The 25,071-nt window shown below is 36.4% G+C and overlaps 1 protein-coding gene across 1 annotated transcript in view; it reads right to left on the bottom strand.

Annotated features, from left to right (window-relative positions):
* LOC150105845 (phosphoglycolate phosphatase-like) overlaps window positions 1-25,071 on the bottom strand; it is an 88,452-nt gene that overhangs the window by 15,401 nt on the left and 47,980 nt on the right. The window contains exons 5-7 of the mRNA XM_090393619.1: window positions 15,346-15,408; window positions 11,008-11,155; window positions 9,084-9,228 (exon numbers count right to left, since the gene is read on the bottom strand). Coding sequence (XP_090249745.1) covers window positions 9,084-9,228; window positions 11,008-11,155; window positions 15,346-15,408 — 356 coding nt within the window. The remainder of the gene's footprint in view (window positions 1-9,083; window positions 9,229-11,007; window positions 11,156-15,345; window positions 15,409-25,071) is intronic.

Here is a 25,071-nt window from a genome sequence, read left to right as displayed (position 1 = left end):
AATAAACCAGTAGATTATACGGGAATTGTGGTGAATGAAGTGGAGGTGAGTAGTCTATTGCATAACCTCAATGTCAATACATCTGTGGGGTTGGATGGTATACCAGCTCATGTAGTACGAGAAGCAGCTAATGAATTGTCAGTACCCTTGACCATTTTGTTTAATTTGAGTCTCGGGATTAATGGGGCATTATATCAAGCAAGACTAAGTATTGCTTGATATAATGCCCCATTGACACCATATAACTGCAGCGTATTGAATAGCTTCTCTCTTGGCACCTTGTCATATGCCTTTTCCAAATCGACAAAACTTAAATACAGATCTTTGTTATATTCCCATGCTTTCTTATACCTTATGAGAATAGGTTGAGGATTTGTGGGTTGCAGAAATTGGACGATAGGCGAAGGAGGGGTGATATGATTGAGACATTCAAATTACTGAAGGGTTTTTATAAGATTGATCCAGAAGATATTTTTGAAAATATGACTGGTGGTGGGAGGACTAGGGGCCATTCATGGAAGCTGGGCAAGAGCGTGGTTGACAAGGGTGTTAGAGCTAGGTTTTTTACTTGGAGAGTGATGAATGAGTGGAATAAGCTTCCAGAGTCTGTTGTGGGTGCTACGACCGTGAATGAGTTCAAGGCAAGATATGATAGATACTGTGTGAATGTTGAATAGTTGTTCTAGACATGATGTTAGGGCCTCCCTCAATGAGTCTGTCGACTCCTTGGAGTTTCACGGAACAATAATAATAATAATAAAAATGCTGAAGTATGGTGGTATAAGAGTCTTACAGTGGCTGCACTGCATAGTTCAGAAAGCCTGGACAGAGGGATGAATTCCTGATGATTGGAGTAGAGCTCTCATAGTACCCATATATAAAAAGGGAAATAAAACTGAATGTGAGAATTACAGAGGTATTTCCCTACTGAGTGTTCCTGGCAAGATCTATGCAAGTATACTTGAGAAACGGTTGAGAAGAATTGTGGAAGAAAAGCTTGGTGAAGAACAAGCTGCATTCAGGCCAAATAGAGGCTGTCAGGATCAGATCTTCACTTTACGACAAATAGTCAAGAAAGCATGGGAATATAACAAAGATCTGTATTTAAGTTTTGTCGATTTGGAAAAGGCATATGACAAGGTGCCAAGAGAGAAGCTATTCAATACGCTGCAGTTATATGGTGTCAATGGGGCATTATATCAAGCAATACTTAGTCTTTATTTGAGTTGTAAGTCAACAGTTAGAATTGAAGGAAGTACAGGAAGATGGTTTAATGTTAAATCTGGTGTGAGACAAGGATGTACATTATCCCCTCTGTTATTCATTATCTATATGGATCACATTATGAAGGAAAGTGGTATTAAACATATCAAAATTGGAGATGTTAAGGTCAGCTCTTTGCTTTATGCAGACGATGTTATACTTCTAAATAAATCTGCTACAAGTCTGCAAGATTCCCTCATTAAAATCAATAACTATTGTAATAGATATGGTATGTAGGTCAGCAATTAAAAGACAAAGACAATGAAAATAGGCAGAATCGTTGAAAATGTCAACTGCATTGTGAATGGAGAACCTGTGGAACAAGTAAAACATTTCAACTACTTAGGCACGATTTTTAGTGAAGATGGTAAAATAAATATGGAAATAGACAACAGAATCAACAAAGCTGGTTCGATAGGAAGTCAATTGAATAAATTCATATGGAATAAGAGAGAAATTAGTCGGAACACTAAATTAGCTGTATACAAGACAGCATTCAAACCAGTTTTAACTTGCGGATCTGAGAGCTGGGTCAGAAGTAAAACACTTGACCAAAGACTAGAGCCCACAGATATGAGAGTCCTGAGAAAGATTATAGGTGTGAACAGATGGCCTCAATGGCAATATCATATTAAAAACGAGGATATTAGGAAAGAACTTGACATTGTCAGCATCCAGGAATGCATTAGTAGAGCTAATCTCAGGTGGTATGGTCACTTAAACAGAATGGACTAGGAAAGATTAGTAAAACAAGTGTTCTCTGCCAGGTTGGCAGCAAAACGACCCAGAGGAAGACCAAGATATAGGTGGATTGATACGGTACAAAGTGCTTTAGACGATAGAAATATAAGATCTGATAATGTTGGAGTCTTGACAAGTAACAGACTGATTTGGAGGAAAATTGTAGATAGGAAATTAATAATGATGTAATTTTTTTCATGTAGTACTATCATATCCTGTACACCCCTTGAGGGTACATGGCAGGAATTTGATGATGATGAACTTGATCTCATCGTCCATTGACTCAACGAACAACAGAACATTGAGATTATTACGATCACATTTAAAAAGATCTCAATCACCACAGTCTATAAACCACCAGAAGAAGATTTTTCCTTCCCTGACATCCTCAATAATAATAATAATAATAATAATAATAATAATAATGCATACATGTCTAATGTTGTATTAGGTGACTTTAACAGCCATAGTGTTAACTGGGGTTATACAAAGTCCAACAAAGATGGAGAACGTGTTGAAAAATGGGCTAAAAACCTTTCTCTAAACCTGATACATAATCCAAAACTACCTGCATCTTTCAACAGTGGCAGATGGAAGTGAGGCTATAACCCTGACCTCATATTTGTTAGCTCAAAAATATCCAACATCTGTGTTAGAAAGGTTTTAAATCCGATTCCACATACTTAACATAGACCTATAATGCTTCAATTCAACCCGGCAATTATGCCTAACACAGTCCCTTACAGACGACGATTTAATTTCCAAAAAGCTAATTGGAAAGGTTTCATGGAAGATCTTGACTGCTCCATAGAACAGGTCCCTCCAAACCCTCAAGAGTATCCTGAATTCATAAAAATACTGAGAAAAATCTTCACCAAACACATCCCGAGGATGCTGCACAAACTACATTCCAGGCCTTTCCAGTGACATACAAACTCAGTATGCTGATTACTTACAACTTTATAACACCAACCCCTTCTCAGAAGAGATTATCCAAGTAGGAGAAAAATTATGCTCCAAGATGGCAGAGGAAAGGCATTCCTCATAGAAAAAAGAAATAGAAAGGCATGGAACTTTATCAACAGAATTAGGAAGGATTTCACTACGCCATATGAGCATCCGCAGGTAACAGCTAATCAAATTGCTCACCAGCTGCTGTTGAATGGAAAATTCACTAAAAAGCACACAAAAAATAAGATACTTAGAAACCGAAGTGAGGAACAAAATATGATTAACTCAGATTTTACCATCACCGAACTCAATGCTGCCATAAACCTATTAAAACCAAGAAAATCTGCAGGCCTTGATGATGTCTGTAATGAACAGATTAAATATTTTGGAACCAGGACTAAAGAGTGGTTATTAAACCTATACAACACCTGCCTCAGAACCCTAAGGATACCAACTATCTGGAGGCATGCCAAAGTGGTGGCCTTTCTGAAACCAGGGAAAACTCCAACAGAAGCAAAAAATTACAGACCTATATCACTACTCAGCAACCTCTTTAAACTCTAAGAACGACTAATTTTGAATAGGCTACAACCCCTAATCGAACCCCATCTTATTGCTGAGCAGGCTGGCTTTAGACTAGGCAAATCCTGCACATCACAAATTCTCAACCTCACTCAATATATAGAAAATGGTTATGAGCAAAAACTAGCCACAGGAGCAGTCTTTGTAGACCTAACTGCAGCATATGACACCATAAACCATCTCACACTCAGAAATAAAATATACAGAATAACTAGAGACTATCGCCTTATCCTCCTGATCCAAAATCACTCTTGGAAAACAGACGCTTTTTACATGGACTTTGGGGAGGGGGGTAGGAAGAGCCGCTGGCACCTCCAAAAAAATGGCCTCCCCCAGGGAAGTGTGTTATCACAATTACTTTTCAACATCTACATCAATGATCTCCCCATCTTTCCAGGAACTAGAAATTTTATGTATGCTGATGACCTTGCCATAGCTACTCAGTCAAAAAAATTTCAAGTCCATTGAAACTACTATATCACTTGCCTTAAATAGTCTAACCACATACCATACTAGCAATCAACTAAAACCAAACCCCTTGAAAACCCAGACTGGCCTTTTCCACCTTAACAATAAGGAAGCCAACAGGAAGCTACAGATTTCTTGGGAAGGCTCTAATATAGAACATTCCTGCCACCTAATCTACCTCAGTGTGACTCTTGATCGCACCCTCTCATATAAAACCCACATAGAAAAAACAAAGGCAAAAGTGAATGCAAGAAACAACATACTAAGAAAGCTTACCTCCTCCAAATGGGGTGCAGACCCTAGCACACTGAGATCTTCTGCCTTGGTATTCTGCTGAATACGCCTGCCCAGTATGGTACAGATCCTGTCATGCTGAAAAACTTGATCCAGCATTGAATGAAAGCTGCTGCTTAATTACAGGATGCGTGAAACCAACACCACTTAAAGACCTGTATACTTTGGCTGGTATTGCACCCCCCTTCAGTTCAAAGATCTGCATTCTCAGCTGATGAAAGAAGCAGACAAATGAATGATGAACACCATCCACTATTCGACCAGACAGGAGTGCATCAAAGACTAAGATCCCGACATAGCTTCCTGACAACTGTTGAACCACCTAAAAGCCTCCCAGAGACAAGACTTCAACAATGGCTTGCACTATACCTTGAAAATAATACTGGTATTCCAACAGCCGAACATCATTCACTTGGACTGGAATACTTGGAAAAGCCTCAACAGACTTTGAACAATAAGACGCTGCAAACAAAACCTCATCAAATGGGGTTACCTCAATGGGCCAGACAACTGTGAGTGTGGGACAACCCAGTCCTTGGAATACCTTCTTTCTTGTCCCTTTCCTCCATCGCCTTGCACAAAAGAGGACCTTATATCCTGCACAGAAAGAGCAGTTGATTGTGCAAGATACTGGAGGAACATCTGACCATATTTATTGTATATAAGTTATGTATAGTTTCCTTTTTTTCATATTTATTTATTATTCCCTGTGTAATTCACCTACCAAATCTAAGCTGAATGCATTAAACACACACTACATTGTACTAAACTCCACATGATGATATAGTAGAAGTACATATTAAATAATAAAGTAACACGTAAAAACCACAGTGAAATCTTTAATTAGTAAAAAGACAGATATTTCTGTCTTTTTACTACTAAAAATAATAGTACATTATTTTAATACTAATTTTTATTTTAGTATTATTTTAATACTAAAAATAATAGTACATCTTCAGTGTCTATAACAGTAATAGTAACAGTATTTTCCCATTACTGTTACAGACACTGAAGATGTACTATTATTTTTAGTACAAAATATCTGTCTTTTTACTAATTAAAGATTTTATGGTTTTTATGTGTTACTTTATTATTTAATTACTATGCCACAAGTTCCACTAAAAATAGAAGTACATATAATGATCATGTTGACAGTTTAATTGAAATGAAGAATAGAATATGAAACTGACTGATGATTTAATAATTGGTTATTTTAACTGGTATTACAGAGATAACACTGTAGTAAATATGAGAACTGTAACATGAATATACACAAAGGATGCAAAAATGATTAGACAAATCCTGAAATCCTCGGAAGACCTAAGAGACCTTAAAATTATGGTCTCCCACCTCTTCAATATAAATTTCAACTTATGTAAGAGTTATGCTCTGAAAAACCTTTACATATCATGAATTTTATACAAGTGGAATGACATCATTGCCTTCTTGCATAAAGTAGCATCGTAATTCAGCAATAAATTTCCTAGCTTCCTGGTTAGTCAATTGCTCATGTGCAGGTTATCATCCTCACTACTTAGATGTTTTATTGCAATTTAACAAAATGGCTGTACCAGGGAAGAAATTCAAGTTGAATGTTTTTCAAACAATCTAATTGAGGGTGTGCCACACAGTTGTCCAGAAGCAGAAGAATTTTTCTTGAATTTTGTTGCAGTTCTGCATCCCAACTCATTAGCCATTCCTGAAAAATAACAGAAGTCATCTATGCATTCTTGTTGGCATAATACACAACTGGCAAATTGTCCCATTTTAAGCCCTTTAAAGCATTGAAACTTGGCGCTATTTTCAATAACCAACAGAAGTGACAAACCAACAGTTTGTCACTTCCCAACATGTTACAGCAGCACAACACGGTAACATGATCCACTGCTTTTTTTGAACCTGACAGCGCTGCAAGTTTCTAGCCCAGGGAACCGTCTGATGTGGCAGGATAAAACAGACCTGTTTCATCAGCATCATAAAATTTATCAAGGACTACACTTCTGCAGCAATTCGTGTAGTATAATTGATTTCCACTGTTCAGCACTCCAGTATCAGCACAGTCCTTCTCACCGTGTGCCTACTTAAATTTTATTTCATGTCTGGTTTTTCCATCACAATAACAAACCATCTCTAGCTTTAAAGCTCACATGGACCAGCTTTCTAGCTAATTCTTCTGATTTGGTTTTTAACAAAACCTGCAACATGCAAGCCTTGCCAGTTACAATAGAAAACCATCAATCAAAAGCCTCCTCAACATCTGGATCCTTGCCTTCTTGCTTCCATTTTTGGGATTTTTCCTGTTGTCCATTTGCCCATTCTTCTTGCAATTTGTCTTACTGGCCTAACAAATGCAATTAAAGGTTTTGGAGCACCAGTTATCTCTGCCAGCTGACAATGACTGGTGTTAAACTTGTTTTTTTTTATTTTGTCAAGTGAGGCAGTTTTATCTGTTAATGTTAGATCTTTCTTTGGCATCTTGACAGGAGCCTTATAAAAAATGCTACACTGTTTGTTACACTTCTTACAAAAAAACAATTAACACACACCTGTTTTAATCAAAAGTACACTACCTACCACTCACTGTAAGTAGAATCGTTACACTATCAAAATAAGAGCATCCTCTCTACTCTGTATCCCAGCGCTGACTGACAGCAACACTCTCTATGCAACTTACTACACATGCGGCATCTACAGCCAACTGTCCCGATAAAACAGAAAGGTGGCCCAAATAAGCAAAGCAATTTGGGTTAGATTCTCAATTTGTTTCTGTGCTTCAATATTTGTCCCGAATAAACAGTTTCCCTGATTAACTGATGCCTCAATTAACTAGAATCTACTGTACTGGAAGGGAAATTTTGAAAGAAGTTGAAGAGAAAAGAGACCTTGAAGTGGTGGTGTACAAGGATCTGAAGTTCAGAGGTCACATTACAGTTGTGAAGTCATTGCATTGGATATTGGCAATGATGCAGAGGGCCTTAATCCTTATATGGATTAAGGTCATAATTTTGGTTCCAGTCTCCCTCCTATGTACTCAGATAATTCTATTGAATCATTACTCAGAGAAAATGCCAACCTACTTGCACCTTACTTCACCAATTCTTGCACTGATTATCTCTGTAAATGTCCTGCTATCATTCCAAACTTATCCCTTTTCAATTTTTATAAGAAAGGAGACAGAAGGATCATGTCTAAACTGGATACTAAAAAGCTTCTTGGTATTAATGACATTTCTGAGATTGTTCTGAAGGTGTGTTTTTCCAGAAATTACCTCTGATTAGTGTTGTGTTTTTATACTCTTATACTGTTCTGGTACTTATCCTGCAGCTTGAAAATGAGTTCACATTTAACTTCTTCCTAAGGGAAAAAAATCTTTACCAACTTTCTGCTCTCCCTCCAAATGCCTTGCAGACAACGAGTAACCACACAAGTATCTCAAATTTTTCCATTGCATTTATCCAAGTAATAGACAAATGCATAAACAGTCAGCATGTATACTACCTGGTCAACCAATAATCATCACAAGTATAAATTGTTCCACTGTTGATCAACACCTGCCGATATCATTCATCCTTGGATAAATGTAATGGAAAAATTTGAGAAACTTGTGTGATTACTCATTGTAAGGAATTTGACTGGGTTGGCACAAATGCCTATTTAAGTAAGCTTCCATTTTATGGAATATCTCTGCAAACTGTTTTCCATCTCTCTCTCAGTAAAAAAACTATGTACGTGGTAGAAGAGAATTTTTATCCATAAATTTTGCAAATATGTTGAAGTGCCACAGGGCTCCATTCTTTCCTTGCTATTTTCCTTCTGTATGTATATCAGTGAACTCCTGCAGAAGACTGCAAATTTAATTTCGAATTTTTCTGTATGCTACACACCCACATCTTCCTCAGTTAAGAAACCTTGCATTACACAAATCATAATCCATAGAAAATCTATTTTGACAATCCTAAATTATGATCTCCAAACCATTCTTCAACAATATTTTGATAACCTTAACTTAAATAGTAGCAAAATAGAATCTTATTTTATTTTTATTTTAAAATAATGGGGAAAAAAATTAGGTCTTCAGAGGTAATACCCAGAGTGAAAAATAATACCCAGAGTGAAAAATCACTCTGGGTATTATTTTACCTCTGAAGAACTACTGTATTAACTTTATACAAATCACAAATTTGTCAAGCTACTGAATAGTGATCTTACATTTGGTATATTTCTACCAGCTCCCTCAAAATCTTTAACTCAGCAGAGAGAAATTAGATTGATTAATAACCCATCGCTCACTAATTATTTCAATTCTTTGAAATTTCTGCTGATTTTTCTACAACTGTTTCTATGCTCAACATTCATCAGAATTAGCGATGGTAATTCCCCACAGTCTTCTAATGTAAAACATTTGCAGCAGCTATTCAACATCCATTCACAGTTCAAATCCAAACTCAAACATTAACTTTCTACCTCTTTGTTTATCACCTCTTTCATTTTCTAAAGAGCATAATATCTTCAATTCATCAATTTCAATTGTAATAAGTTTCCTTTTTCCATGGCCTTTTTGTTCATCCATTGCATTAATGTACATAAGGTTGAACAACTTTTCATGTATCTGGTATTTAAAAAAAAAAAAAAATTGCAAAGACTATTTTTAAATTTGTTCTTGCATTTTAAATTTGCTGCACATATCTCCACAGTACAAAAAAAAAGATTTATACAGAACTATGCAATAATTTCCTGTTGATAAATCAAAATTAAAATTATTAATATTAATGTTCATATCTTACTTATCACCAATCATTATACTCCTTGATGGATCCAAGTCAGAAAAATCTGATTTAATACAGTCATATATAAACCTATGAGGTTTCCCAAGAACAATAGGAGTCCTGCCAGAAACAGTCTGGACAGCCATCACAAATGTCCCTGTTCCTGAAACAATAAACATATGCATTAAAACTAAGAACAATTTTAAGTTTCATTGAAAAAATATTTCAAAGTAGAGTTTTCAAGCTTAGATTAATTGTAGACTCCACCTGATCTACAATTAAAACATACCATTACACACACACACACACACACACACACACACACACACACACACACACACACACACACACACACACACACTTCTTATTAGCCATTCATGGTTATAAGCCTCTTCTTGTTTATTTCCATCTTTCTCTGTTAAGGGCTTCTCTATGCTGTCATTCTCCAGACATCTCCACTAGGTCATTCTATTTTCTCTCTGGTCATTCTGACATTGGTCTCCCTTCATATGGATGCCAATGAGTGATTGTCTTTATCCATCTATTACTTTTCATCCATACAATATGTACCTGCCTTTGTTTCAGTGTTAAAATCTCTTCCCATAGTCTGTCTATTTTTAAAAATAGACAGAACACTACACAAATACAATATTAAAACCACCTTTAAACCTCCAAATAAGTTAAGACACCTACTCAGTTCTTCTAAAGATCCTCTTCCACACCTAGCCCACCGAGGGGTATACAAAATACAATGCACATTGAACATACCATACATAGGGGAAACAGGGCAAACTATCCCAATTAGACAAGACGAACACAAACGACACATTAAATATCTCCATTTTGGAAAAACCGGCCTTTCTGACCATGCACTCCAAACATACCACAGAAATGATTGGAAAAATACCAAGTCCCTACACTGCACTAAAACCGAAATTTAAAGAGTCATGTGAAATGCTCAAACATAACCCAAATCTCAACAAAAATGATGGCCTAACCATTCCAAGAATGTGGAGGACCCATCTACAACCTGTATAACAACCTAAACAAGCCGAAGAAAATCCCACTACAAGAAGACTACCCTACAGCAACTGAAGGAAATCATATTATAACAATCAGAACCCCCCCCCCCCAATTTTATTCATGCTTGGGACCAGCATATGGCTGGGATGTATTCATGACTGTAATCCATGTGTGTTCATGGGGCCAGTTTGCTTGTTCTGAGGGACGAAAAACCCAAGTTTCCGAGTGGGAAAAAAACCCCTACCTCCGTATGAGACAGCTAACTCACCTTTAATTGAAAGAGACCAGATAAAGGTTCCTCACATTACTGACGAGAATCGAACCCAGGTCTTTCCAACTAAAGGGTTTTGTCTATACTGACTGACTACGGAAGTGCCATTTAAATTGAATGCTAGTGTTATATCATTTCTTCCTTACCTTATCCATAGTAATAGTATAACATAAATTGAACAATCTCTTCTGTTTGGAATGACCATATAATTTCTCCTTAAAAATATTTGATTCTCACACAGAACAGTCAGTTGCTACTGTTTTTTTTTTTTTAAATGGGATATCCATAAAAAACACAGGCAATGCACTGACTGGCATTCATATTTCCTTAAACCTATTATAATACAAGATCCTCTTTGGCATTTCTCAATGATTAGCACTTTTGAATAACACAAAGCAACTGCAAATATATATTCTATTCTCTCTCTCAATTCTAAACTAATGGTGCAAGAGGTTTTATAATATAGTGGAATTCCTGTAGTATTATCTTTATTCCTTGTGTGTGCTTGCTTGCTTATTTATACTAAATTATTTTTGTAATGGTCAAAACCAAATATTGTGATAAAAAAATATATCTGCATCACAGATATACAATTTATTTGGTGACCTAGTAGCATATAAAATAAGATATTATATCATTAATTCATACCTGGTATAATGATATTTCCTTGGGTAGGAAATTTTTCATCTTGATTGGTTGCAATAAAGAGGCATTCAGGATTAGTAAGGTAACTGGCACATTTGATTAGCTTTGGATAACTAATATGCTCATCAAAACCAACTACTACTGCACCTACCTATCAAGATAAAAAGCACACATGATAATATCATATGAACTTGAGTAAAATCCATACCAGAATAAAACAGAAAAGATATTCTAATTCAAAATTAAGTATTTGAATTAGAATGTATTTTCTTTTTTTTTTTATGTATACAATTTTACCAATGAAAATCATATATAGCAGAGCATTAATTATTTCAAATGTATGTTTTTTAATAAATTCCAAAAAAGCAAATCACTTTTTTTTAAAACAAAGGCAAAGGAGTAATATAGCATTTTATATAACTGAAAACTATAAATACATATATAGTTAATAAGCATATGTAGCTGTGTCCCCCCCCCCTAAAGTTTAGGGCATTGTCCCCAAACTTTTAAACCTTGCCTTGGGGATGAGGAAGTAGTGGTAAGGATTCAGAGGCGAGCAATCAAGATAGTGAGTAGTCTGTGGATTGCAGAAGTAGACAAAAAGAGGGGCATATGATAGAAATATTTAAGTTACTTAAAGGGTTGTATAGGATTGATACAAGGGAAATGTTTCAGAACTGGCTACAGGGTGCAGAACAAGAGGCAATCCATGGAAGCTGAGTAAAGTCATGGTTAGTAGGGTTAGTAGATGTGAGGACTAGATTTTTTGCTTGGAGAGTGGTGAATGAATAGAATGGGTTGCTAATGTCAGTTGTGAGCGCACTGTCTATTAATGGATTCAAGGAGAGGTATGATAAATTGTGTGGATAGTTTGGCTCCTGCAATGAGTCTTCAGACTATGGGAGTTGCAAGTACAATAATAACAATAATTACATTTTGCAGCACTGAACTGTATTTATAGTTATATATTTAACTAACTATAAATGTATTTATGTAACTATAAATATAAAACATCTGACATCTACATATATGAATCATCTAGTTATAATCTGCAACTGGTCACCAAAAGTAAACAAACTGACAGGAATGATTTTTTTTTTTTTTAATCTGTGTGTGAGAGAGATAGCTGTGTAAGAAACTGATAATCACACTTCTCTGCTTTCTTGTCTCAAAAAAATCACCAGTCATCTCCACAGGATGTCTACAAATGCCAGTCTGTCGACTTGCTGTAGGAGGTCCACTAAGCATTTCACCAAGCTCTATAACCATCAACTGCACAATACCTGTCATACTTTGATTTGAATTCATTCACTGACAAAGAACTCAATTGATTCTGGCAACTGATAAAGAAATGCTCACACAGAATATGTAACTGCTATAAATTAATCCATATATAATCCAAAATAGCAGTTTGTTTCAAACATACTATATATATACTATATATATATATATATATATATATATATATATATATATATATATATATATATATATATATATAAAAGCTTATGTGACCAATGTACTTGGATTTTTAGGAACCCTGATTGTATATGGAGGTATTACTCTACTCCTAATAACTGATATAACATTAAGAATATTACATAAAAAAAGATGCCTTTTAATTTCCAAAAAAGAAATAGAAAGCAGCACTCTTTAACTATAATTTTTTTGGAAATTAATGGGTGGCTAGTCTCCACCTTTATCTTTGCTGAAAAACTGGTGCATTCTGTAATCGGTAGATAAATAGATGACAGTGACATGCATGGGAATGCAGATGCTATCTCATGCAATAATTATAAATAGTATAATTATCTCTCTCTCTCAAACTACTAATCTATATGTCCATGCGGTTAGCCTAGTGGCTATGCACTTCACAACCATATGCCTGGGGAAGGAGTGTCCTAGGTTCGATTCCCATTGACGACATGAGGAGCTTAAGGATCTTCCTCAGCCATAGCCAAGTTAGCCAGTCTTGGGCGTGGACAGCAGGGTTTTTCCCACAATTTATCTGAGGTTTTTCATCCTGCAAGCAGGCAAACCGGGCCATGTGAACACACATGGATACAGTCAGGAATATTTAAGACAATCCCTCCAGCCATAGGTCCGAATTGTCAGCTATGCCAGTCCCGAGCCCAGATAAAAAATAGGGGGGAATTGAGGTAGTGCCGTACCTAACCGTAAAAGGGAGCTCACGGCTGTTGAATCACCATACAAAATGAATGAAACTAATCTATAGAGTACAACATTCTTCTTCTTTTCATACATTTCCGGTTGTTAGCGGCTTCATGTTCTCAGATTCCATTCTCTACAATTTTCATAATCCTCATCCTATAAGCCTCTTTTCTCCATAGTTCTCATAATGTTCCTTCCCCACATAACCCTGGACTACCTCTTTTCCTCCTTCCAGGAGATAACCATAATTCCACTTTCATTCTCATTTTTCTCTCATTCTCTGGGATTGTCCATATCATTTCAAAGTATGTGCCTCCATCCTCTCCATGTCAGGCTGTTCGAATGTATGCATTCCTCAGACAATCCATATGGTTTCTCATACTTCATCTGAAGTAATCCATTTCCACAATTTTTACTTATTTTCTTTGACTGTTGTGAGGGTCAAGCAATCCATAGGTGACTGTACTCTATAAATCACTCAATACAGCACCTTCTTAGTTTTCACTGAGACCTTATGACTCCAATAAAATACCACTCATGATTTTAATAGCTGCTCATGCCTATTCTGTTTGAAATGCTTTGTCTTCATATTGGCTGGGCTTATCCATCATGGAGTCCAAATATTTGAAGGCATCCAATGATTATAAAATCATTGGATGCCTTCAAATATTTGGACTGGTTCCTGCCTTATTCATGATCTGTTGTGCTATCACCTCCAACTACTCAATTTCTTGGTTTTTAAACAGACTGATTCCCAACAGTTTTCTGATCTTGTATTCCACATCCTCCTTGTCTGGTGTGAGGATTACCTAATCATCATCATCAGCAACAAGAGAACATAAGACTTTCTCTTATGAGTACATCATTCCACAGCACAGCACAGCAGCCTATTACAATCCTCCAAAGCCACATTTAAGTAGATCTTAAACAATGTTGGCAATATAGAGCATCCCTGCTGTTACCAGTATTAAATTCCTCCAAAAGTGTATCACCAATCTTTATAGCAGCTCTAGATCCCTGGTATATCCTATGTGCAATCTCTACTGTTCCTTTATCTACTTCTACTCTCTATGGGACAGTATCAACCTTTTTCCAGATCTACAAAAATCAAATGGAATTCTTTATTTTTAGCAACCATTTTTTTTTTAGGATTTGTCACAAAAAAAAAATATATTATCCATGTAAGATCTTCCTGCTGTAAAGCAAGACTGTTCTTCCAACATTATTTGGGATATCTAATACTAAACATTCTTCTAACTGAACACATGACATTTATTCCTCTATAATTCTTAAGGTCCTTCTTGTAGACGGATGATATATATTACAAGTTTCACTCATAAGGGCTATCCTCACCCATGATCATTTTGTTGAATATCATTGTCAGGAACTGTAATGCTTTACTAACACCATACTAACATTTCTATAACAATTCCACCAGAACCAGCAATCTTTCCAATCTTGATGCCTGAACAGCAGGCACTGCCTCCTTTAGTGTCACTTCAAACATCCTTTCTTCTAAGATTAGCTGCTCCTTGATATTCCATCTTGTCTTCATATAATAAACCTTCATAATATCTCTTCAAAAGGGAAATTATATGAAGTAGTGCTCAAGATCTATAAGGGGCTCTTACTTGTTGTGCAAATCACCAAGCCTCAGCAGAATGACTATATCCCACTAAGTTTTCCATCACTTCACTTTGTTTTTCCTACAGTAGATGTCCTTATCCTTAATTGCCATTCTTTTCACTTGTTTCTTAATATTGTTACATTCCTCTCTATCCCAAGGGGAGCTAACCTTTTCTTATATACTCTTTTTTCTTTAACTTTCTCTTCGCTTGTTGAATCATCCATTCTATACTTCCTCACCTCTTACAAGAACCTGTTCAGCAGCCTTACATATACATTTCTTTAAATGATCATACAAATCAGAGGCAGATCCCTTCCTAGTTAAATCCCATTTCCTTGTTTGCTGCTAAAGTACAACATACAGATGAGGGGGGGAAGGAAAAGCACATTTTTGGTGTGCATATTTTGATTATTTGGCAGAAAATAGACTGAAATATAATTGAAATATATACTAAACGAAAGTTCATCACGTGCACACACACACACAAAAAAAATTATATTAATATACTTCTAGAACTGTTTTAAAAATAAATGAAGTATAACCTCTGGATCCAATGTGCAGTCTTGATGTAACCACTGTATCCAGTCAGCAGGCAACACATCTGGCTAGGAAAAATGGTTTAAGAAACATTTAATGGAAAATATTTATGAATATATTTTATAACAAATTACAGTAGATGTCACTTTCAAAGCATTTTAGAAGGTAGCATAAAAATGACATTTATTCATTAACTATTTGATATAAGTGTATCCCATTCTACAATGATTATTTTTACTTGCAAACAGTATTCTATGAAATAATATGTAACTATTAAATTATTCAAGGAATTTACAACATATACTGGAATATTAATTAAAAGAAAATTTAATAACTTCCTATATTTCAGCAATGTCACATTGTCATCTTCATGGGAACATACAAATATGGCAGGTGTACGCAGGCACTACAAAAAGGAAATGAGGCAGAAGATAAGAAACTACTATTGTTCCTAAAGTCCTAATGGTGCCCTCTAGTGGGCTATGTTGGGTTATCTTGGCCGTTGGGGCTGATGTTCTCATAATGCAAGTCTCCCAAATTTGGGGCAGTCTCATGCACCCAAATTTATTGAGGTTTGGAACGTGTTTTAGAGCTGAGGCTGATTCTATGAATAATCTTTCATACTTGAACTTGCTGTGGTGTATTACTTTGGCTTTCTTCCAACGTATCCTGTGGTGGGTATCTAGAGCATGGTCTGCAAGCCCAGAGTAGCTATACTGGTGAAACCGGATGTAGTCCTTGTGTTCTGAAATCCTGATATTCGCTGTCCTGCCTGTTTGGCCAAAGTAAGAATTTACAGCTGCAAGGGATCTGGTATACCCCAGGTAGATCTAGGGCAAGTGGTTGGTCTTTGGTAAAGCAGATAAGGGATGCCAACTTTTTATATGGTCTATAACAAGAAGTCAGGTCATATTTTTTAAGGATTTTGGTTATTTTTTCCGAGATGTAGAGAATGGTGATAGACTTAGTGTAATCTTTATTGTGAAGGGGGGGGGGGGTCGTGGTTTACTGGTTTTAAGATTTTTGGGATTTTTTGAGGGTTGTAGCCATTGGCTAAGAAAGTATTAAGGATGTGGTTTAGTTCAGTGGTTAGGGCATTGTCATCTGAACAGATAAATTTTGCCCTGTTATATAGTGTTTTAATAACCCCATATTGTTGTGAGGGGGGGGAATTGCTGGTGAATGTATCTGCCAATATGGGTGGGTTTTCTATAAACCCACCCATATTGGCAGATACATACATTGTCAATACATACATATCGACAGAGAAACCCAAGGATCCATCCGGTTGGCGAGTGATTAGAGTGTCTAGGAAAGGGAGGCTGTTGTTTCCTCTTTTTCCAAGGTGAACAGGATTCTGGGGTGTTGGTTATTTAAGAGTGTTAAGAAGGAGTGGAGTGTATCTGAGCCAGCCTCCCTTTCTAGACACTCTAATCACTCGCCAACCTGATGGATCCTTGGTTTTCTCTGTTTATAGAAAACTCACCCATACAGGCAGATACATTCACCAGCAATCCCCCCCCCCTCACAACAATATGGGGGTTAGTAAAACACTATATAAAAGGGCAAAATTTATCTGTTCAGATGACAATGCCCTAACCACTGAACTAAACCACATCCTTAATACTTTCTTAGCCAATGGCTACAACTCCCAAAAAGTCCAAAAAATGTTAAAACAAGTAAACCACAACCCCCCCCCCCCTCACAATAAAGATTACACTAAATCAGTGGTCGATATAACATTGTTAGGGGTAGATTCGGGCTCGGGGATCAATAGAAAAATAAGACATCATTGTATGGGTAATATTTAATTCGGTAAACTTGGATTACCTCCAACCTGAATGACAACGCAATTAAGAGTGAATCGTGGGAACAGTGACATGAATAGGACCTGTAAGATGGAGCAAGGTCATGAAAATAGTTACGGAGACCAACCATGTAGGCCAAAATGACGTATTTACCAATAAACGGATGTCGGTGGTTCTGGCATGGCAGGAGAGGGATTGCAACACATGCGTGGTTGCTCATTTACTTATACTTACACGTATTCAATCCCAGTTCTCATTTTTGCGCATCAACATACAAGTGAGAATTAATGTTCTAAAATTCATCAACATACATATTATAATTCAATGGTTATTCATTCACGAACTAAACTTCTCTATGTTGAAGAGTTGAGCAGTAGGAAGATTGTATTATTGTTATTTTGTTATCTAAATTAAATTTTATATTTTATATATTATTTATCTCTCCTATCAAATATGTAATGTTAAGAATGACGTCAAAAACAAAAATATCCGTTTGTCGTTAAGCCAATATAATAATATATACTATATTACACATACAAGAAACACTGTAACTATAAAATAAACAATCTAAAAACTCACATAAGCATCTTTTCTGCTTGTCCTATTATAATTACGTAATAGTAAAATAGAGGGGGTCGATAAAAAGTAAGAAACTCTTGAAGGGGTCGACGGTCAAAGAAGTTTTGGTGATCCCTGCATTAAATCTATCATCAATTCCTACATCTGGGGAAAAAATAACCAAAATCCTTAAAAAATATGAAACTGACTTCTTGTTACAGACCATATAAAAAGTTGGCATCCCTTATCCGCTATACCAAAGACCAACCACTTCCCCTAGACCTACCTGGGGTATACCAGGTCCCTTGCAGCTGTAAATTGTCCTACTTTGGCCAAACAGGCAGAACAGCGAATATCAGGATTTCAGAACACAAGGACTATATCTGGTTTCACCAGTATAGCCACTCTGGGCTTGCAGACCATGCTCTAGATACCGGCCACAGGATAAGTTGGAAGAAAGCCAAAGTAATACACCACAGCAAGTACGAAAGATTATTCATAGAATCAGCCTCAGCTCTAAAAAACGTTCCAAACCTCAACAAATTTGGGTTCACGAGACTCCCAAATTTGGGAGACTTACATCATGAGAACATCAGCCCCAACGACCAAGACAACCCAACATAGCCTACTAGAGGGCATCATTAGGACATTAGGAACAATAGTAGTTTATCTTCTGCCTGAATATAAATGTGCACATGTGCCATATTTGTATGTTCCCATGAAGATGGCAATGTGACATTGCCAAAATATAGGAAATATTTATTAAATTTTCTTTTAATTAATATTCCAGTATACGTTGTAAATTCCTTAAATAATTTAATAGTCATGTGTTGCCAATGTATAAGCCTTTCTACAAGAAATAATATGTAATTATATGCAATGATAAACATTCTTAATGCATTATACACAGTAGGAGTTATGCTACATGCAGGTGGTAAATGACATTTATAACCCTGCTTAATGAAAAACTCAAATGATAGTGTGATAATTAAAAACATGTTTATTATAATTAAAATGAAATATATATTGATCTTTAATTGACCATGATTTATAAACATCTAATGCCAACAAGTTTCACCAATGGGGCTGTTTGGCTTCTTCAGGGTCCCCTTTCACCACCCTGTGCAGATCTGTTTATGGAAAAGCTAGAAACAGACATCCTCTCAAAATTAAACCCAAAACCTTTAGTGTGGTGGAGGTATGTAGACGATCTTCATAATTTGGAGGGACACCAAAACAGCTCTTTTGGACTTTTTAACCAAAATTAATTATTGCGATCAAAAAATACAATTCACTTTGGAAAAAGATAATCAACTACCATTTTTGGATACCCTAATCAAAAATTAGCAGATGGACATATCAAACTAACAGTCTATCGCAAACCAACATACACCAGATGCTACCTTCATTTCAAATCAACTCACCATATTTCCCAGAAGCTCAGCATAAAACATATGCTCAAAATTAGAGCCATGAACGTCATCTCATAAGAAAAAGAACTCTATGATGAACTTACTCATATATCAGAGACATTAATAAAAAAAACGGCTATCCAAGGAATTTAATCAACAAGATTCTTCATAGCAATCCCCACAACAACAACAACAATCTACCATCACTCAATACAGATCATCCATAGTTATTCCTTATGCAGGTACAGTGTCAAAAAATATTGCAAAACTTTTTTTTAAGCCTTTCAACATCAGAGTTGCATTCAAACCGGTCAAGACTGTCCGTCACGTTTTAAGATTGCCAAAAGACATTAGTGCTTTTTTCAAACATGCTGGAGTGTACAACATCCCATGTGCTTGTGGTCTAAACTATATAGGGCAGATGTTGAGAAGCCTCGAAATCCAAAAAAAATAACATATAGATGTTAATAACAACAGAACAGACAACTCAGGTCTAGCCCATCATTTCGTGATTACAAACTATACCATTGATTGGGATAGCAGCTCCATGCTTTATCTAGAAGACTTTCGCTGTAGAAATTTCAAGGAAGCCGTAGTAGTCCGTTCTGGAGAAAATCTTAACAGAAACCAGGGAATGATAATAGCTGACATATGGAAAACATTAATAAGATCGCTCAGTCTGCCAGAATTTATTTTTCTCAAAACTACAGAGTGTGCCCTCACAACAGTGACTAACACAACACAATCCATGCATGTAATGTTAAGCTTTCTGTTTTAATTTTTAATTTATCTGATAGCGTTACTCCATTTTCTCTGTACTAGCCACTTTGAGTTTGCTCTTACTGTTATAAGCTCTGAAGAAGCCAAACAGCCCGAAACTTTGGACATTAGATGTTTTTTTTTGGCGAAACTTGTTGCCATTAGATGTTTATAAATCATGGTCAATTAAATATCAATATATATTTTATTGTAATTATATGTTTGAATGACCAAATATAAATCTCAACAATAAACACGTTTATTCTTTAGTTGGGTTCCCAAATTTATTTAATATCGAGTAATAACTTCATTATCTCTACTTGTTAATAGAGATAAGAATGTCTTTTCCAGAAAATCATTTAAGAATAAAACAATGATAATCAAGAGGCCAGCTCAGAAGTGAAGTACTATAAATCTCACCTTTCATATGCAGGGTTATTAAAAATAAATAAACTTTTCACATTCTCCTCTCAAATACCAGAATAGCTTTCTGGTATTTGAGAGGTTATAGTTTTTTCTGGTTCTTGGCAAATTCAATTACACAAAGAAACTTAAAAATGCTGATGATTCTTCTTTGTATAATTATTAGTTGAGTAATACTTCATAAAGTCCTCTTATTTCCTCTTCTTTTTTTCTTTTCTCTCTCCATACAATAATAATATGGCAGATAATACACATCTGCCATATTATTATTGTATGGACACCTCCATGGAGTTTGAAGACTCATCACAGGAGAACTAACCTACCCACATAATCTATCATACCTCTTCTTGAATCCATTAACAAAGCACTAACAACTGACTCTGGCAACCCATTCCATTCATTCACAACTGCCCAAGCAAAAAATCTAGTGCTCACAGTCCAACTAACCACACTTTCACTAAACTTCCAGGGATGGCCTCTTGTTCTGACCCCTGTAGCCAAGCACTGAAACATTTCCCCAGCATCAATCCTATAAAACCCTTTAAGTAATTTAAATGTTTTCATCATATCCTATCAATTTGTCTATCAACCAACTTCTGCAGTATACACACACACACACTGCCTGAATTTATCCTCAGAGAGAGCATTGCACAGGCCACTCACCATCGTGGTTGCTTGCCTGTGAATCCTCTCCACTACTTCCTCATCCCCAAGAAATCCAGGAGACCAAACTTGAGCACAATAATTCAGATGTGGACATATCAGGGCCTTATAAAGAGGAATACATTCATTATCTCTACTTGTTAATAGAGATAAGAATGTCTTTTCCAGAAAATCATTTAAGAATAAAACAATGATAATCAATAATCCAGCTCAGAAGTTTCAGTCTGACATTCTTGAAAGGACATATCCACTGGAAAGGTATCCAAATGTGTCTAAGAGAAATAATTTCATTTATTTGAGCATTTAGATCAAGGGTTCTGGGATGGGTAATGAGAGTGAGAAATATCTGGGGTAAGGCATGGAAGTAATATCTGAGCAGTAGTATCAGTGAAACTTGTTATAGACCAAGAAATGAACTATTAGGTTTATATACCAATGCCAGATGTATCGGAAATAAGGGGAAAGAAATTGCTGCATTAATTGAGTTTGCTCACCCAACAACAACATTTAGAATAAGTGAGATGTGGCTGGATGAGGAAAACATCCAGCAGGAACAGATATCAAGGGGTAAAATGTTTTTTTTTAATTATATTTTTGAATTTTGAATAATGTTATTTTTGAATTTTTTTTGAAAATAGAAAAGGAGTCGTATGCAAGAGTTGTGTGTTTGGGGGCAGAAGTGGATACAATGAAATATTTAGTTGAATGTTACTATAAACCTGGTATGAAGAGTAATTGGGATGACAAGATAGCATCTGGAAGTAACGTAAATGAATTTCTCAAGTTTTTGTGAGATAACCACCTTAGGAAGTATGTAGCAGAGGATACAAAAGAATTGAGGGTCTTGGATTTGATTGTCTCATCAGAGGATGTCATTATAAATGAGGTGCAAAATCTCCCTCTGGTTGAGTGACCATGAAGTGATTACCTGTGTGGTTGCCAGTTATATGAGAATTCCTGTCAAAATACATTCCATGGTCTGAAGGTTAAAAAAAATGTGATATGGGTAAATTAAGAGATTAAGAATACAATTTAGGGGGGGGAGGGGAATTATGGAGGCAGCATAAGGTGAGTGGTAAAATCATTTATGTAAGAAGTATAAAGAACAGGCAAGGAAGCTGACTCATTCAGTAAGGGCAGTAAAAGTGCAATATGAGTACCAATTAATTAATAATATCAAAAACAAACTACCCTGAGAGTTTCTTTTGATGTATACCAGCAGATTATGGAAGTATGATACTGGTCGGTGAAAATGGTGGAGTTGAAAATGAATGAATGCGATCAAGAAATGAGTAACAGCTAGATTTTTTTCATAGAGCAGTGTACGACTGGAATTGCTTGCCTCTGGAAGTGGTTCATATGTTAAATGAGCAGTTCATAAAGATATTTCAATCCTTATGAATGTGACATTATGCAGAGTTTGAGTGCATTGGAAAAGGACGAGAGACTGTGATTGTGACTGGTGTAGGAGGCATATGGAGAATTGAGTAAATCTGATGTTAATAAGGCTGTGGAATGATATATCACCAAGTGTTTTGTGTGAATGTGCCAAAGAATTGACATCTACCTAGAATACTCAAGATCTACTATGACCAGCAACCTGAACCTAGATCTCCTAGCTATATCCCAGTGGGGTAAGGACAACCATGTAAACTTCAATGCCACCAAAATTCAGTCCTGTCTGATCTCTCACAAGAAAGAACTTGCCCTTACCTTCAATAATATTGAGATATCTAAACATGATCAGATTTCTCTGCTCGGACTGACCTGTCCCTCTGATCTTTCCTGGCACAATCACATTTTAACTATAGCTTCTGCATCTGCCAAAAAACTTCATGTACTTTTTTGCACTTTCACGGCTGCTAACTTTATACAAAGCCCAAACTGCCCAGCCACAGAATACTGCTTCCATGTTTGAGGTGGAGCACCAAAATCCTCTCCAAGATTGTTTGATTCTATCCAGAAGAGGGCAATCCAGCTAATCAATGATCCCTCTCTCACGTACCCACTTCAATCAATATCTCTCTCTCTCTCTCTCACAGATGTTCAGTTTCTGCCTTGTGCCTCTTGTGCAGATACCTGCATGGACAGTGCCCTGCTGAATTGCCCCCCCCCCTCTCCTCCAAAATCATTAAAACAGAGTCACTGCTAACCAACACCCCCCCCCCTTAGAGTACATCTTGAAACACACCAAACCAACCTCACTGCCTCCTCCTTCATCCCATCTACTTCTGTCCTTTGGAACAGTCTCCCCCCCCCCTCACTTCGCCTTCCGCAAAGATTACAACCCTCAGCTGTTCAAGCAAAATATGAACAGATTCCTCCTTTCTTCTGTTTCTCTCACCCACACATGCCACTAATGTGCTGTAGGTCTTGTGGCCTTTCATGTGTGGATCAGATTTTCATATATATATATATATATATATATAAAGAGATAAGCTGAAATTTGAAACGTTTTTATGTCACGTTTTTTGTCTTACCAGCTTACTGACCCAAAACTCGGGGAGTTGGGCACCGTAGGCGCTGGGGGGGGGGGGGGCATTGTGCCCCCCACCCCAGTATATATATATATAAAAACATACACATACTTGTTTAATATGAACCTTACACTGAGCTGAGTTCTAAAGAGTGGAAGAAACACAAGATTATATCACTTCATGAGGAAGCTTCAAATTATAGGCCAATCTGTGTGTCAGGTGTTGTTATTAAAGTGAGGTCTTGATTATGTCACAAGTGCCATTAAAAATTAGTCTAAAATGTTAGAGAGGTTAGTAAACACCATGATCCAGAAATCAGTTGATAACAGTGGCATTCTCTTTGATGGACAGCATGGATTTGATAAAGGAAGATCATGTTTTATTAATCTGCTTATTTATTATAATAAGATGACAGATGCACTGGACAAGGGAGATGCATATACAGTGGTATATGTAGATTTAACAAAGGCTTTTCATAGACTTCCACATGATAAACTGATAGTAAATTGGAACAGATGGGGGCTGTATAACAGATTAGTGTGCTGGATTGTAGATTGACTATCTGACAGGTATCAGGAAGTTATGTATTAGCAAGCAATATCCCAGAAGGGGACAATCACTAGTTGTATGTCTTAAAGGTCTGTTTTGGACCATTGTTGTTTAACTTGTATGTTAATAATACTGAAGAAGGTTTGAATGGAGATATTCAGTTCTTTGTAGGTGATGCAAAGTCAGAAAAAACAATGAGGGGGGGGGCAGAGCAGATGTGACTTTATAAGAAGACTTCAATAAACTAACTGAATGGGCATGAGAGTGAGGTTTAAATCTTACACTTTGCAATGTTGCAAAGAACATTGCAATGAACTGTGTGTGTGTGTGTGTGTGCGCGCGCACGTGCATGCACGTGAGTGAGTGAGACCTTGTATGATGAGTCTTTGATTTCATGGAGGTCTGATGATAACAACAATGAGGTCATTTTATCTCCTTACCAGGCTTTGATGTGACCTCATGTGGATTACAATGCACAGATCTTGTCTCCTGGTTTTTGAGATGCAGTTAGTGGATAGGATGAAAGGAGATGTGAAAGATAATATCAAGACTGGGGAATGTGAATTACAAGAACAGATTGAGAATTTGTGGACTGCAGACAGCATACAAGAGAAAGAGAGGTGATATGATAAAGACTTACAAACTTCTGAAAGGGTCATACAGCATACCAATAGATGGAATTTTTCATTTTATGGATGGTGAGGAGAGAACAAAAGGGATCTGTGATAGTTGAGAATGAATGCAATCAAGAAACGGGTGACAGCTAGATCTTGCTCTCATAGAGTAGTGCATGATTGGAATTGCTTGCCTATGGAAGTGATAAGTGCAGGTAGTGTGAATGAATTCAAGAAAAGATATGATATGATAGCTGGTGTGGGTGATATGCAGCATTCCTTGATGACTCCTCAACTTCCTGGTGGTCTTTGGTAATAGCAATAATAATAATAATATCACATTCAGGACATATCACAAAGTGGTCTACCACCACCACCACCAATGCTTATTTATATATATATATATATATATTGATGAGACTACATAGCACTGAAAATGCCATAACAGAGGAAAGTGAACTGGTTTAC

Source organism: Typopeltis vanoorti, chromosome 6 (assembly GCF_054136105.1).
Source record: "Typopeltis vanoorti isolate ZY-2024b chromosome 6, IOZ_Tvanoo_1.0, whole genome shotgun sequence".
NCBI classification, from domain to species: domain Eukaryota; kingdom Metazoa; phylum Arthropoda; class Arachnida; order Uropygi; family Thelyphonidae; genus Typopeltis; species Typopeltis vanoorti.
Note: the sequence above shows the minus strand (reverse complement) of the source record. Positions and strands in the feature narration are given on the sequence as shown.